At 39.9% G+C, this 17,165-nt stretch overlaps 1 protein-coding gene and 3 long non-coding RNA genes across 4 annotated transcripts; all 4 read left to right on the plus strand.

Moving 5' to 3' along the window:
- Nucleotides 1-513: 513 nt before the first annotated feature.
- LOC146745857 (uncharacterized) lies at nucleotides 514-6,236 on the plus strand. The gene is made up of 3 exons (XR_014929531.1): nucleotides 514-586; nucleotides 2,589-2,653; nucleotides 6,066-6,236. It is a non-coding gene; the product is annotated as an uncharacterized LOC146745857 (long non-coding RNA).
- Nucleotides 6,237-6,780: 544 nt separating this feature from the next.
- On the plus strand, nucleotides 6,781-8,294 carry LOC100372457 (uncharacterized). Its single transcript, XR_014929532.1, has 3 exons — nucleotides 6,781-6,971; nucleotides 7,294-7,431; nucleotides 7,913-8,294. It is a non-coding gene; the product is annotated as an uncharacterized LOC100372457 (long non-coding RNA).
- A 774-nt stretch (nucleotides 8,295-9,068) lies between these two features.
- LOC146745858 (uncharacterized) lies at nucleotides 9,069-15,718 on the plus strand. The gene is made up of 4 exons (XM_085498783.1): nucleotides 9,069-9,141; nucleotides 11,758-11,822; nucleotides 14,799-14,969; nucleotides 15,543-15,718. Exons 2-4 carry the CDS (start codon nucleotides 11,777-11,779, stop codon nucleotides 15,716-15,718), a joined length of 393 nt encoding a protein of 130 aa, XP_085354909.1. The 5' UTR covers nucleotides 9,069-9,141; nucleotides 11,758-11,776.
- A 308-nt stretch (nucleotides 15,719-16,026) lies between these two features.
- LOC146745859 (uncharacterized) lies at nucleotides 16,027-17,027 on the plus strand. Its single transcript, XR_014929533.1, has 2 exons — nucleotides 16,027-16,164; nucleotides 16,646-17,027. It is a non-coding gene; the product is annotated as an uncharacterized LOC146745859 (long non-coding RNA).
- Nucleotides 17,028-17,165: the final 138 nt, after the last annotated feature.

A 17,165-nucleotide genomic window follows, 5' to 3' on the forward strand; every position in this document is an offset into this window, starting at 1 on the left:
TAACTCACATTCAAGCAACAATGCAGATTTCCCAGTGGGAGTGAGACTATTCAAACTCTGCCACTAAAAAATAGGGGTGTTTTCAGCAAAAAACGAATAACCCTGGAATACACACAATATACTGAATTTCGGAACAAATCGTGCATTACTTACAGCAGCAGAATACCACAGAAATATCAGACGAAACATGAAAACACTATATATTGTATTTCAGCCTGAACCCTCTATATTGCAATTCAAGGAATTAACCCCATATGTGCATCCATTTCCCACCTTGGTATCACCCACCCCTGAAAACAAACTCTTAATACCACGCTGAAGCGTTTGGTAATTAATAACAGACTTCTCGGTGGTAGACAATTTGCTATGCTTATTTCAACCGCACATCATTGATTTAGTTAGTTCTGTTAGTATATCTAATAAATTGCAAGGTCTCAAAAGTATCTACATATCCATGCCCCCATCAAAACTAAAAAAAAGCTCATACAAGTACGATATGCCTTGGCCGTTCTCAGTCCGTGCTGGGTGCTCATACCTCACACATTCGCCTGTGAAAGATACATCTCCCCTAGATTTCCAACAAAAGGTAAGATCATGTAGTAACTGTATAAGCCTGTAATACTATTGCAGTAGTAAAGCAACGACCGTTGTCAAGGTTGGTAATTTGTCGACTGAAAGATAATGTTCGGGTGTGGTGAAAAACAAGTAATATCATCGTAACATGACGATCATGTGTTAACTATGACTTGGGTCTTGTATGGAAATTTACAAATGAACGATCAGTCAAATACTATGTTACTGATATTGCACTACTTATACATGTATTCACCTCGAATTTTGTTCAGAGAGATCACACCCTTCTCTCTATGGAGAGACTACGCTCATACCATTGTGGAGGAAGTTTGACGCCGAACCTCCTGAGTATAATGATCTGTACGTGTAGCAACACGTGTTGGGGCCTTGTGATGTTACGTAAAATACCAATAATCTGTATTTGAGTACTGTAAAATACTTTATTTTCGCTTGCAATATGATTCAGTGAAAATAAAATCCAGCGAATATACCTTTTTTTCCTATATTTTACATTCAACTCGTCAACAATCAATGAAAATAAATTCCATACAAAATACCCAAAAAATCTTTTCAGCGAAAATTAATTCCAGCTAAAATAAAGTATTTTACAGTAGAGGTTTTTGACCGTAATGCAGACTCGTGGTCAGGAAGCGCGGTCTTCGAATACGGCGCATGTTGAACTCCCTCGGAGACACCCAACTTAGGACTCAGACTCGTAATAGGTTATACTTGTCTGAGTTTAGGATGGTCGTTTCGTTTTGGCATTGTAATTTTTATTACATTGAACCTGTGAATTGTTTGTAGTCATTGAGCACATCTTCATTGTTTGTGTCGCCGTGACAACCTTCCAAAACAAGTGGCTCATTAACACACAAACATTCAAACAATTGTCTAAGGTGTATTGTGTATATTTTGATTTCGTGAATCAAATTACGAAAATGTGTGAGATGTCAAAAATAGGTTTTCCCGAGAAATTTAGCATAACGGTAAATCTATCATGATGGGCAAGGGGATTATAAAAACTTATTCTCCAGCATACTAGTATCGTGTTTTGAAACTTGAAATTAGCACCAAACTGTCATTCATGGCACTTCTGTGTTTGTCCGAGTGGTTACCATCACTGTCTTGTTATCTCCGAACACTTGTAATTGTTTAAATTGTAAAATAGAATTATTACAGAATTACAGCCGTAAAGTTTGATCAAGTTTCTTCAAATTTTGTCTAATCTACTTACCTCATGAATATTCTTGATACCGAAACTATAGAATAAATTGAATATATTCAATGATTTTTTCAGGGGTAAAAAAGAAACTTACCGGCGTCAAGTTTGTTCAAATTTTGTTGACCTTGACTAATCGCATGCCACATGAATATGCATGAGGCTGAATCTATCGAATAAATCGGATATATACACCTATGATTTTTCTAAGTGTCGTCACATTTTGAGTAAATATACTTTCGTCATGAATATTCAACTATCCAACAAATCAGATATAACCAAAACACCAAAGATGGGTGCCAATACTGATTAAGTTTCATCAAACTTTGAGTGCTATACGTGACCAATCAGTTTTAATTATTCCCTAATATAATAAGGTTTCAATAAAATGATTAAAGCGGGAGGGTGGTCACCTGCGACGCGCGGAAATTGAGTCCCAAGCGACAATAACAGCACCTGCTAAAAACGCAAAGACTGTGCCATGCATTTCTTTGGGCTCTGTGCGCGCTGCGTGGAACGCCTGTCGAGCCGGTGAAAATTCGAGAAAACAACAGAAACTCAACTTTGAATTTATCCTGAACATCAGAATTCATATATGTTACACAAGTAGGGCTAATCTTGTTACACTGTTCAGGGGAGTCTCAACAACCATCCCAAAGTACCGTTTTCTGCGAATTGTTGGCCTTTATTTTCCCCGCGATGGTTGCCAGGCGGTGAAAATGCCCGGATGTCCGCCCCGAGGATATGTGCTTAATTTAGTAGTAGTTAATTTACAACAATGTTTATTTTTGATTAGGTCGATTCAGAGTAACACAATGGCATTCTTCGACGTAATATCTATGGTCACATTGTTCTCATTAGGTGAGTTGTTCTAAAAAGTCATATAATTATTTAATTTGTTGTATTTCACTGTCTCCATGGGAGATTGTCTCCCAGAATGCATTGCACATATGCGCACTAACATGCTCAGTAGTGTGTATTATTATGTAGAGCTTTTGTCAGGTATAAGTGCAAAAACAATTTACAGAAATAAATGTTCATTCAAGTACCTGTGGTAAAATTTGAAGTCGGCTTTTACTTGAAAAAAAGATTATACTAATAATAATACTGTAAATGTATTAATTATTCACTGTGTTTTAATTTCGCTGATAAGTAAAATTCGCTTGATTAAATTCACGTGAGCATAAAAAACAACAACAACAGAACTCATTGTTTCTCAGCAAAATTCGTAAAGCCACGTGAAAAGACTCGGAAATCAAAATATTAAATGTCAGTGAAAATAAATGGTTTTACAGTAGCAGAGAGCAGCCTATGTATGAGTGCGTCATCTGAGCCATGACAGAATCTGCTCAGTGAGTGCATATTAAAGTACGCCCTCTTTTGCAATTCGTCCTTTATAAAGGATTCACCGGCGGGGGGGGGGGGTGGCGGCACGAGAGGGCGCCATCCAATCTGAGTGGAATGTATCGACGTCAGTCGCCGTAGCCCATCGTCTAAGCAACAACGTCCCGTTTACGAAAAGATGAAATAATTTCAGTAATTTCTTGACAGAATAATCCTCAACAAAACTTAGAAACATTTCATAGACAAAATAGACAGGCTCCAAAATTATGTCTATTGCAAAACAATTCAACCGACAACCAGTTTGACGCCACAATTTCTAGCTTGAGCCCGAATTCTACGCGTGATTTTATTGCGTTCAAAACTGTTCCATTTCAGACTGCGCATGCACACAATGTGGTTTCTCGAAATGCATACAATAAAAGTCACCGAAAACATTTTGAGCAACTTTTCAGTACTTTGCCTCTACTTTGCCGTACTTTTCAGTACTTTGCCACTACTTTGCCACTACTTTGCCGTACTTTGCCACTACTTTGCCGTACTTTGCCACTACTTTTCAGTACTTTGTTACTACTTTGCCGTACTTTGCCACTACTTTGCAGTACTTTGCCACTACTTTGCCGTACTTTGCCACTACTTTTCAGTACTTTGCCACTACTTTTCAGTACTTTGCCACTTCTTTGCCGTACTTTGCCACTACTTTGCCGTACTTTGCCATTACTTTGCAGTACTTTGCCACTACTTTGAAGTACTTTGCCACACTTTGCAACAACTTTGCTGTACTTTGCTACTATGTTGCCGTACTTTGATACTATTTTGCAATACTTTGCTGTACTTTGCCACTACTTTGCCGTACTTTGCCACTACTTTTCAGTACTTTGCCACTAATTTACAGTACTTTGCCACTACTTTGCAGTACATTGCCACAACTTTGCCGTACTTTGCCACTACTTTGCCGTACTTTGCCACTACTTTGCCGTACTTTGCCACTACTCTTCAGTACTTTGCCACTACTTTGCCGTACTTTGCCACTACTTTGCCGTACTTTGCCTCTACTTTGCCGTACTTTTCAGTTCTTTGCCACTACTTGGCAGTACTTTGCCACTACTTTGCAGTACTTTGCCACCACTACTTTGCCGTACTTTACCCTACTTTGCCCTACTTTGCCACTACTTTGCCCTACTTTGCCACTACTTTGCCGTACTTTGCCACTACTTTTCAGTACTTTGCCAATACTTTGCCGTACTTTGCCACTATTTTGCCGTACTTTTAAGTACTTTGCCACTACTTTGCCGTACTTTGCCGCTACTTTGCCACTACTTTGAAGTACTTTGCCACTACTTTGACGTACTTTGCCACTACTTTGCAGTACTTTGCCACTACTTTGCCGTACGTTGAAGTACTTTGCCACTACTTTTCAGTACTTTGCCACTACTTTTCAGTACTTTGCCACTAATTTACAGTACTTTGCCACTACTTTGCAGTACATTGCCACAACTTTGCCGTACTTTGCCACTACTTTGCCGTACTTTGCCACTACTTTGCCGTACTTTGCCACTACTCTTCAGTACTTTGCCACTACTTTGCCGTACTTTGCCACTACTTTGCCGTACTTTGCCTCTACTTTGCCGTACTTTTCAGTTCTTTGCCACTACTTTGCAGTACTTTGCCACTACTTTGCCGTACTTTGCCCTACTTTGCCACTACTTTGCCCTACTTTGCCACTACTTTGCCGTACTTTGGCGTACTTTGCCACTACTTTTCAGTACTTTGCCAATACTTTGCCGTACTTTGCCACTATTTTGCCGTACTTTTAAGTTCTTTGCCACTACTTTGCCGTACTTTGCCGCTACTTTGCCACTACTTTGCCACTACTTTGAAGTACTTTGCCACTACTTTGCCGTACTTTGCCACTACTTTGCAGTACTTTGCCACTACTTTGCCGTACGTTGAAGTACTTTGCCACTACTTTTCAGTACTTTGCCACTACTTTGCCGTACTTTGCCACTACTTTGCCGTACTTTGCCACTACTTTGCAGTACTTTGCCACACTTTGCAACTACTTTGTCGTACTTTGCCACTACTTTTCAGTACTTTGCCACTACTTTGCCGTACTTTGATACTATATTTCAGAACTTTTCCACTAATTTACAGTACTTTGCCACTACTTTGCAGTACACTGCCACTACTTTGCCGTACTTTGCCACTACTTTGCCGTACTTTGCCACTACCTTGCCGTACTTTGCCACTACTCTTCAGTACTTTGCCACTACTTTGCCGTACTTTGCCACTACTTTGCCGTACTTTGCCTCTACTTTGCCGTACTTTTCAGTTCTTTGCCACTACTTGGCAGTACTTTGCCACTACTTTGCCGTACTTTGCCGCTAGAGTGAAATATAAATGTGCTTCTGCATTCGCCATGAATTTCATAACTTGCTATGATCATGGTAAAGAGAAAACCTGTGCTTACTTTCAACAGTTAGCTGGAGTCTGATCGAAAACGTGTCTCAAAAAATACTTTTACATCATTTTCCCGATTATTTTTTCGGCTCGTAACGAATCAGTCAATTTAGAATTGACATGTATGTGCTATCGGAAAGCATTTTGGCACAATTTTACTGAAAAGACGAGTTTTTCATTGCACATGAATATTAATTTATGCAAATGAGACAATTATTTCAACCAATCGTGTCATGCAACTTCCCCCCGGGATACACGAGGTTGCGTGTGTGTGCTACTTGTATGTTTGTGTGTGTGTGTGGGGGGGGGGGCAATTTTTTTTTGACCGAAGCGGCCTCAACGTCGATCTACTTGAGTCCAGTTTTCAACTGGCCGAGGAGCACTCCCACCCAAAGACAATGTACCGGTGGGGATGTCAGTGCGTTGACAATCGAATAAACCTGCAATTAACTTGGCTATTCCTCTTTTACAGGATGTCTGATTCATGGTACTAGTGGCGATTTTGAATGTATAAAATGTGAATACGACGAGTCTTGGGCTAGTATTTTTTCAGACTACGACTGTGTCACTAACCCGGGGTCCATGGAGACGGCCACTTGTTCTACAACGTGCTATACGTGGGCATACTACAGTGAAGACCTGTATAAGTAGGATAATCAGCGTGGTTTTCTCCTCGTTCCGCCGTAGGTGGCGCACTGCACTCACAGTTACTTTCAAATTTAACTTTGAATTCCTTGACCGTCAAAGCCATCAATTGCAATATTTGGATCAAGAATTATAGGTATCGAACAATTCCATCTATTGGCTACAACATTACCTCTCTCCACATACAGAAAACGTGCAAAATTTGACACCAAGCTGGTGACAGAAAAATTATTAAATTATTGAGTTTAAAGCGGGGGAATCGTCACCTGCGCGTGCGTCAGATGGTTATAGAGTGTCATTGTTTACGATCAAGTCTCTACCCATGAGCCTTTGTGCGTTTTTAGCATGCGTTGTTATCGTCGCTTGGGCTCAATTCCCGCGCATGTGCAGGTGACGACCCTTCCGCGTTAATATGTTTCCAATAAAGAGTGTTTTTTTCCCCAAATATGCTGTTCAATTAGTATTATTATCACGCCAACGTAAATTCCTTAACCCTGCCAGTGTTATGGTTGGCAAGTCCTTCTGTTTTCGTCCAACTTTATTTTCATTGTTTGTTTTTTATATACGTTAGTTGGTCAGTATGATTTGAAGGTGGAACGAGGCTGTGCGTCTTTGGAACAGAACAGCACGTGGTCTGCTAACCAATGTGACGAGTACGATGACGTAGATTCCTCGGAGAGCGCCTATGTATGTACATGTGATTACGAGGACAGCTGTAATGCCGATGACTCGGGTAAGTGGAAATAAAATTGGGTATGGCAAATGAATATCAAACAAAGTGCTCACAGATTTACCATTCATTTAAAAACAACCTTCAAGGTATGTGGCTCATATATTCGGGCACAGTGGCGCCCTACGGTAATGCACCGAGAGTTGTTGAGTAAAGAAAAAAAACCCTTTGACATAGTGACGTCAGTATGTAATGTTTTCATCCTACGCGCGCGTTCTACAAAACTTGTTACCACGAGATCTCGAGATCTCGCGTTATTATTTTGAAATCTCGTGACGAATCTGGCAAATAGTATGTCATTTCAATCGTTCCTCCTGTATTCTAGATTATCACCAGTGCTACTACTGTGAAACGAAAGTCAATGACTACACATGTAAAAACGACTTAGTAAATAACCACGAGCCAATAGCGTGCCTCACTGGACATTCTGGATGTGGTACTAGAACTGTAGCCTACAACACATGTGAGTATCATCAACTTTTTGTTACTAATTCCCCACGCCAACCACCTGTCGCATTTAGATTTGTTGTTCTCTCTCTCTCCAACACTTTGTTCAATGTAGGGATTCAATGTCGCAGCTCGTGTTCGAATTTCACGTCAACAATTTACTGTACTGTGGGTCCATAGCTTTTCTTGTGTCGATTTTTAGTCTTTGTGATGGTATTACAATCATTTCTGATACATTTGGTATCATTAAATTTGCTATTTTCAGACCTTATGATTTAAATTGACACAGTGGAGCTATGGCTCCTCCCATAGACTTGAGTAACACAAACGTGTGACGCCAAATGACGTCGCAAATAAAAGTCGATACAGGTACACCATTTTCATATAGCACGCAACAGAAACGGAGTGGAAATAGTGTCATTGTGATAAAATCCACATCAGTAACCTCAACAAATTTCGTCATAAAACAACTCTTGTCTTAACTTTTTTCGTAATAGGGCTGTTCACCGATGATGCCGAAAGATACTGTACTGACGAAGAAACTACCGACGCCGATGGTGATTGCACGACCGATAATTCGGGATTTGAGACCTGTCTCTACTACTGTTCCGGAAATGCATGCAATGACATTGAAAACATCGCCAGTAGATCCACTATCCCAACCACATTGATATTTACCTAGATTATAGCATCCCTTGTACCCTGGTGAAACCACTGCTAACCTGAGCGATAAGCGAGTAACCTTAGTCGCTGTCAACACACAGTAGCATAGAAAAGTCGCCTGGTTATTTCCCCCGATTATTTTGTACTTGTTAATTAGTTCGACTTGTATACAGTCTCTTTTTTAATTCTTGGTGATTTTTTTTCATTTAAATAAAATATTATGTGAGCGTGTAAACGGCGAAAGCCGGGTTACCGCCGCGAAAGCCTGCTTACCGAGAAATAAACAAAATAACCATAAACATCATGAATGTATATTTCGCAGTAACCCGGCGTTCGACATTTATATACTCTCATTAACATACAAATCATTATTGTATACTTTCGCACTTTTGTGGATTTGGCAATGGATTTCTCCCTTAGACTTGATACATTCTTTTTTTTATTCATAGTCAGGTTTTTCGTGCTGAACTTCATGCTCAAACCAAAACGAATGTTGCAATGAAGATAATGTCTGTAACTGTTCCAATAAAGTTGTATTGTATGCTTACGTGAAATTCTAATAGGGCTGCGCAGCGACCACCGCCCTTTAAAGTTGACGGGTCGAATTAACTTCGAAATGTATAGTCCTGTTACCAGTGTATCGTCGAAACAGTCTAAAATATTGAGGCTCCCATAATTACGGTTACTAACCAATCACGTAGCCTATCATAGTCACGTGAGGTACGCCTTATACCCATTGGTGGAATTTGTTGTGGACTATTCTATTCATACCAAGGGGTGTAAAGCATAAATGAATTAATAACTGAAATTAATAACAGACTTCTCGGTGGTAGACAATTTGCTATGCTTATTTCAACCGCACATCATTGATTTAGTTAGTTCTGTTAGTATATCTAATAAATTGCAAGGTCTCAAAAGTATCTACATATCCATGCCCCCATCAAAACTAAAAAAAAGCTCATACAAGTACGATATGCCTTGGCCGTTCTCAGTCCGTGCTGGGTGCTCATACCTCACACATTCGCCTGTGAAAGATACATCTCCCCTAGATTTCCAACATAAGGTAAGATCGTGTAGTAACTGTATAAGCCTGTAATACTATTGCAGTAGTAAAACAACGACCGTTGTCAAGGTTGGTAATTTGCCGACTGAAAGATAATGTTCGGGTGTGGTGTAAACAAGTAATATCATCGTAACATGTGACGATCATGTGTTAACTATGACTTGGGTCTTGTATGGAAATTTACAAATGAACGATCAGTCAAATACCATGTTATTGATATTGCACTACTTATACATGTATTCACCTCGAATTTTGTTCAGAGAGATCACACCCTTCTCTCTATGGAGAGACTACGCTCATACCATTGTGGAGGAAGTTTGACGCCGAACCTCCTGAGTATAATGATCTGTACGTGTAGCAACACGTGTTGGGGCCTTGTGGTGTTACGTGAAATACCAATAAGCTGTATTTGAGTACTGTCAAATACTTTATTTTCGCTTGCAACATGATTCAGTTAAAATAAAATCCAGCGAATATACCTTTTTTCCTATATTTTACATTCAACTCGTCAACAATCAATGAAAATAAATTCCATACAAAATACCCAAAAAAATTTTTTCAGCGAAAATTAATTCCAGCTAAAATAAAGTATTTTACAGTAGAGGTTTTTGACTGTAATGCAGACTCGTGGTCAGGAAGCGCGGTCTTCGAATACGGCGCATGTTGAACTCCCTCGGAGACACCCAACTTAGGACTCAGACTCGTAATAGGTTATACTTGTCTGAGTTTAGGATGGTCGTTTCGTTTTGGCATTGTAATTTTTATTACATTGAACCTGTGAATTGTTTGTAGTCATTGAGCACATCTTCATTGTTTGTGTCGCCGTGACAACCTTCCAAAACAAGTGGTTCATTAACACACAAACATTCAAACAATTGCCTAAGGTGTGTTGTGTATATTTTGATTTCGTGAATCAAATTACGAAAATGTGTGAGATGTCAAAAATAGGTTTTCCCGAGAAATTTAGCATAACGGTAAATCTATCATGATGGGCAAGGAGATTATAAAAACTTATTCTCCAGCATACTAGTATCGTGTTTTGAAACTTGAAATTAGCACCAAACTGTCATTCATGGCACTTCTGTGTTTGTCCGAGTGGTTACCATCACTGTCTTGTTATCTCCGAACATCTGTAATTGTTCAAATTGTAAAATATCAGTTATTCATTCCTGTTTGTCTTGGGAATGTTATCAGGCATTATGAACTATCGATTATTTCGCTGTTACATTACTTATCGTAATGGCGCTTCACTAAACTAAAAGTATTCTATACGGAGAGCTGATCATAGAGCACATCCGTCCAATCATGGATGTACTGATACATCCATGGTCCTATATAAGACTGCCACGTATTAAACTCATGTCTGCCAGGACATACTGGGTCTTCATTGTCAGACTGTCTTTAGAGTATTTCTGAACCACGTTTCCTCAAAGGTGTTCCGTATATAAGCGTAGTCGCGCGCTGTCCCAAATACAGAGAGACGTCAAGACACAAAACTTTGTGAGAACCAATTACAAACAAGAAAATGCGAACCACGTTCTCTCATAGGTGGTCCGTATCTAAGCGAAGTCGCGCGCTGTCCCAAATACAGAGAGACGTCAAGACACAAAACGTTGTCAGGACCAAATACAAACAAAAAAAGGCGATGTTTTTTTGGCATCATGAATATTCATATGACATGTATTATTTATCAAATTTCGTCAATTTTTGAATATTATACATACCTCATAAAAATTCTCTAGGTCAAAATGTAATAATAGTTTTAATAGAATTATTACAGAATTACAGCCGTAAAGTTTGATCAAGTTTCGTCAAATTTTGTCTAATCTACTTACCTCATGAATATTCTTGATACCGAAACTATAGAATAAATTGAATATATTCAATGATTTTTTCAGGGGTAAAAAAGAAACTTACTGGCGTCAAGTTTGTTCAAATTTTGTTGACCTTGACTAATCGCATGCCACATGAATATGCATGAGGCTGAATCTATCGAATAAATGGGATATATACACCTATGATTTTTCTAAGTTTCGTCACATTTTGAGTAAATATACTTTCGTCATGAATATTCAACTATCCAACAAATCAGATATAACCAAAACACCAAAGATGGGTGTCAATACTGATTAAGTTTCATCAAACTTTGAGTGCTATACGTGACCAATCAGTCTTAATTATTCCCTAATATAATAAGGTTTCAATAAAATGATTAAAGCGGGAGGGTGGTCACCTGCGACGCGCGGAAATTGAGTCCCAAGCGACAATAACAGCACCTGCTAAAAACGCAAAGACTGTGCCATGCATTTCTTTGGGCTCTGTGCGCGCTGCGTGGAACGCCTGTCGAGCCGGTGAAAATTCGAGAAAACAAAAGAAACTCAACTTTGAATTTATCCTGAACATCAGAATTCATATATGTTACACAAGTAGGGCTAATCTTGTTACACTGTTCAGTGGAGTCTCAACAACCATCCCAAAGTACTGTTTTCTGCGAGTTTTTGGCCTTTGTTTTCACCGCGATGGTTGCCAGGCGGTGAAAATGCCCGGATGTCCGCCCCGAGGATATGTGCTTAATTTAGTAGTAGTTAATTTACAACAATGTTTATTTTTGATTAGGTCGATTCAGAGTAACACAATGGCATTCTTCGACGTAATATCTATGGTCACATTGTTCTCATTAGGTGAGTTGTTCTAAAAAGTCATATAATTATTTAATTTGTTGTGTTTCACTGTCTCCATGGGAGATTGTCTCCCAGAATGCATTGCACATATGCGCACTAACATGCTCAGTAGTGTGTATTATTATGTATATAGAGCTTTTGTCAGGTATAAGTGCAAAAGCAATTTGAAGTCGGCTTTTACTTGAAAAAAAGATTATACTAATAATAATACTGTAAATGTATTAATTATTCACTGTGTTTTAATTTCGCTGATAAGTAAAATTCGCTTGATTAAATTCACGTGAGCATAAAAAACAACAACAACAGAACTCATTGTTTCTCAGCAAAATTCGTAAAGCCACGTGAAAAGACTCGGAAATCAAAATATTAAATGTCAGTGAAAATAAATGGTTTTACAGTAGCAGAGAGCAGCCTATGTATGAGTGCGTCATCTGAGCCATGACAGAATCTGCTCAGTGAGTGCATATTAAAGTACGCCCTCTTTTGCAATTCGTCCTTTATAAAGGATTCACCGGCGGGGGGGGGGGTGGCGGCACGAGAGGGCGCCATCCGATCTGAATGGAATGTATCGACGTCAGTCGCCGTAGCCCATCGTCTAAGCAACAACGTCCCGTTTACGAAAAGATGAAATAATTTCAGTAATTTCTTGACAGAATAATCCTCAACAACACTTAGAAACATTTCATAGACAAAATAGACAGGCTCCAAAATTATGTCTATTGCAAAACAATTCAACCGACAACCAGTTTGACGCCACAATTTCTAGCTTGAGCCCGAATTCTACGCGTGATTTTATTGCGTTCAAAACTGTTCCATTTCAGACTGCGCATGCACACAATGTGGTTTCTCGAAATGCATACATAGGCAACTTGTCACTGATAAAAGTTACCGAAAACATTTTGAGCAACTTTTCAGTACTTTGCCTCTACTTTGCCGTACTTTTCAGTACTTTGCCACTACTTTGCCACTACTTTGCCGTACTTTGCCACTACTTTGCCGTACTTTGCCACTACTTTTCAGTACTTTGTTACTACTTTGCCGTACTTTGCCACTACTTTGCAGTACTTTGCCACTACTTTGCCGTACTTAGCCACTACTTTTCAGTACTTTGCCACTACTTTTCAGTACTTTGCCACTTCTTTGCCGTACTTTGCCACTACTTTGCCATTACTTTGCCACTACTTTGAAGTACTTTGCCACACTTTGCAACTAATTTGCTGTACTTTGCTACTATGTTGCCGTACTTTGATACTATTTTGCAATACTTTGCTGTACTTTGCCACTACTTTGCCGTACTTTGCCACTACTTTTCAGTACTTTGCCACTAATTTACAGTACTTTGCCACTACTTTGCAGTACATTGCCACAACTTTGCCGTACTTTGCCACTACTTTGCCGTACTTTGCCACTACTTTGCCGTACTTTGCCACTACTCTTCAGTACTTTGCCACTACTTTGCCGTACTTTGCCACTACTTTGCCGTACTTTGCCTCTACTTTGCCGTACTTTTCAGTTCTTTGCCACTACTTGGCAGTACTTTGCCACTACTTTGCAGTACTTTGCCACTACTTTGCCGTACTTTGCCACTACTTTGCCCTACTTTGCCACTACTTTGCCCTACTTTGCCACTACTTTGCCGTACTTTGCCGTACTTTGCCACTACTTTTCAGTACTTTGCCAATACTTTGCCGTACTTTGCCACTATTTTGCCGTACTTTTAAGTTCTTTGCCACTACTTTGCCGTACTTTGCCGCTACTTTGCCACTACTTTGAAGTACTTTGCCACTACTTTGCCGTACTTTGCCACTACTTTGCAGTACTTTGCCACTACTTTGCCGTACGTTGAAGTACTTTGCCACTACTTTTCAGTACTTTGCCACTACTTTGCCGTACTTTGCCACTACTTTGCCGTACATTGCCACTACTTTGCAGTACTTTGCCACACTTTGCAACTACTTTGCCGTACTTTGCCACTACTTTTCAGTACTTTGCCACTACTTTGCCGTACTTTGACACTATATTTCAGAACTTTGCCACTAATTCACAGTACTTTGCCACTACTTTGCAGTACATTGCCACTACTTTGCCGTACTTTGCCACTACTTTGCCGTACTTTGCCACTACCTTGCCGTACTTTGCCACTACTCTTCAGTACTTTGCCACTACTTTGCCGTACTTTGCCACTACTTTGCCGTACTTTGCCGTACTTTTCAGTTCTTTGCCACTACTTGGCAGTACTTTGCCACTACTTTGCAGTACTTTGCCACTACTTTGCCGTACTTTGCCACTACTTTTCAGTACTTTGCCACTACTTTGCCCTACTTTGCCACTACTTTGCCATACTTTGCCTCTACTTTGCCGTACTTTTCAGTCTTTGCCACTACTTGGCAGCACTTTGCCACTACTTTGCCGTACTTTGCCGCTAGAGTGAAATATAAATGTGCTTCTGCATTCGCCATGAATTTCATAACTTGCTATGATCATGGTAAAGAGAAAACCTGTGCTTACTTTCAACAGTTAGCTGGAGTCTGATCGAAAACGTGTCTCAAAAATACTTTTACATCATTTTCCCGATTATTTTTTCGGCTCGTAACGAATCAGTCAATTTAGAATTAACATGTATGTGCTATCGGAAAGCATTTTGGCACAATTTTACTGAAAAGACGAGTTTTTCATTGCACATGAATATTAATTTATGCAAATGAGACGATTATTTCAACCAATCGTGTCATGCAACTTCCCCCCGGGATACACGAGGTTGCGTGTGTGTGCTACTTGTATGTTTGTGTGTGTGTGTGTGTGGGGGGGGGGGGGTCAATTTTTTTTTGACCGAAGCGGCCTCAACGTCGATCTACTTGAGTCCAGTTTTCAACTGGCCGAGGAGCACTCCCACCCAAAGACAATGTACCGGTGGGGATGTCAGTGCGTTGACAATCGGATAAACCTGCAATTAACTTGGCTATTCCTCTTTTACAGGATGTCTGATTCATGGTACTAGTGGCGATTTTGAATGTATAAAATGTGAATACGACGAGTCTTGGGCTAGTATTTTTTCAGACTACGACTGTGTCACTAACCCGGGGTCCATGGAGACGGCCACTTGTTCTACAACGTGCTATACGTGGGCATACTACAGTGAAGACCTGTGTAAGTAGGATAATCAGCGTGGTTTTCTCCTCGTTCCGCCGTAGGTGGCGCACTGCACTCACAGTTACTTTCAAATTTAACTTTGAATTCCTTGACCGTCAAAGCCATCAATTGCAATATTTGGATCAAGAATTATAGGTATCGAACAATTCCATCTATTGGCTACAACATTACCTCTCTCCACATACAGAAAACGTGCAAAATTTGACACCAAGCTGGTGACAGAAAAATTATTAAATTATTGAGTTTAAAGCGGGGGAATCGTCACCTGCGCGTGCGTCAGATGGTTATAGAGTGTCATTGTTTACGATCAAGCCTCTACCCATGAGCCTTTGTGCGTTTTTAGCATGCGTTGTTATCGTCGCTTGGGCTCAATTCCCGCGCATGTGCAGGTGACGACCCTTCCGCGTTAATATGTTTCCAATAAAGAGTGTTTTTTTCCCCAAATATGCTGTTCAATTAGTATTATTATCACGCCAACGTAAATTCCTTAACCCTGCCAGTGTTATGGTTGGCAAGTCCTTCTGTTTTCGTCCAACTTTATTTTCATTGTTTGTTTTTTATATACGTTAGTTGGTCAGTATGATTTGAAGGTGGAACGAGGCTGTGCGTCTTTGGAACAGAACAGCACGTGGTCTGCTAACCAATGTGACGAGTACGATGACGTAGATTCCTCGGAGACCGCCTATGTATGTACATGTGATTACGAGGACAGCTGTAATGCCGATGACTCGGGTAAGTGGAAATAAAATTGGGTATGGCAAATGAATATCAAACAAAGTGCTCACAGATTTACCATTCATTTAAAAACAACCTTCAAGGTATGTGGCTCATATATTCGGGCACAGTGGCGCCCTACGGTAATGCACCGAGAGTTGTTGAGTAAAGAAAAAAAACCCTTTGACATAGTGACGTCAGTATGTAATGTTTTCATCCTACGCGCGCGTTCTACAAAACTTGTTACCACGAGATCTCGAGATCTCGCGTTATTATTTTGAAATCTCGTGACGAATCTGGCAAATAGTATGTCATTTCAATCGTTCCTCCTGTATTCTAGATTATCACCAGTGCTACTACTGTGAAACCAAAGTCAATGACTACACATGTAAAAACGACTTAGTAAATAACCACGAGCCAATAGCGTGCCTCACTGGACATTCTGGATGTGGTACTAGAACTGTAGCCTACAACACATGTGAGTATCATCAACTTTTTGTTACTAATTCCCCACGCCAACCACCTGTCGCATTTAGATTTGTTGTTCTCTCTCTCTCCAACACTTTGTTCAATGTAGGGATTCAATGTCGCAGCTCGTGTTCGAATTTCACGTCAACAATTTACTGTACTGTGGGTCCATAGCTTTTCTTGTGTCGATTTTTAGTCTTTGTGATGGTATTACAATCATTTCTGATACATTTGGTATCATTAAATTTGCTATTTTCAGACCTTATGATTTTAATTGACACAGTGGAGCTATGGCTCCTCCCATAGACTTGAGTAACACAAACGTGTGACGCCAAATGACGTCGCAAATAAAAGTCGATACAGGTACACCATTTTCATATAGCACGCAACAGAAACGGAGTGGAAATAGTGTCATTGTGATAAAATCCACATCAGTAACCTCAACAAATTTCGTCATAAAACAACTCTTGTCTTAACTTTTTTCGTAATAGGGCTGTTCACCGATGCTGCCGAAAGATACTGTACTGACGAAGAAACTACCGACGCCGATGGTGATTGCACGACCGATAATTCGGGATTTGAGACCTGTCTCTACTACTGTTCCGGAAATGCATGCAATGACATTGAAAACATCGCCAGTAGATCCACTATCCCAACCACATTGATATTTACCTAGATTATAGCATCCCTTGTACCCTGGTGAAATCACTGCTAACCTGAGCGATAAGCGAGTAACCTTAGTCGCTCTCAACACACGGTAGTATAGAAAAGTCGCCTGGTTATTTCCCCCGATTATTTTGTACTTGTTAATTAGTTCGACTTGTATACAGTCTCTTTTTTAATTCTTGGTGATTTTTTTTCATTTAAATAAAATATTATGGGAGCGTGTAAACGGCGAAAGCCGGGTTACCGCCGCGAAAGCCTGCTTACCGAGAAATAAACAAAATAACCATAAACATCATGAATGTATATTTCGCAGTAACCCGGCGTTCGACATTTATATACTCTCAT

This window comes from Saccoglossus kowalevskii, chromosome 5, assembly GCF_978046115.1.
Source record: "Saccoglossus kowalevskii chromosome 5, keSacKowa6.1, whole genome shotgun sequence".
NCBI lineage: Eukaryota > Metazoa > Hemichordata > Enteropneusta > Harrimaniidae > Saccoglossus > Saccoglossus kowalevskii.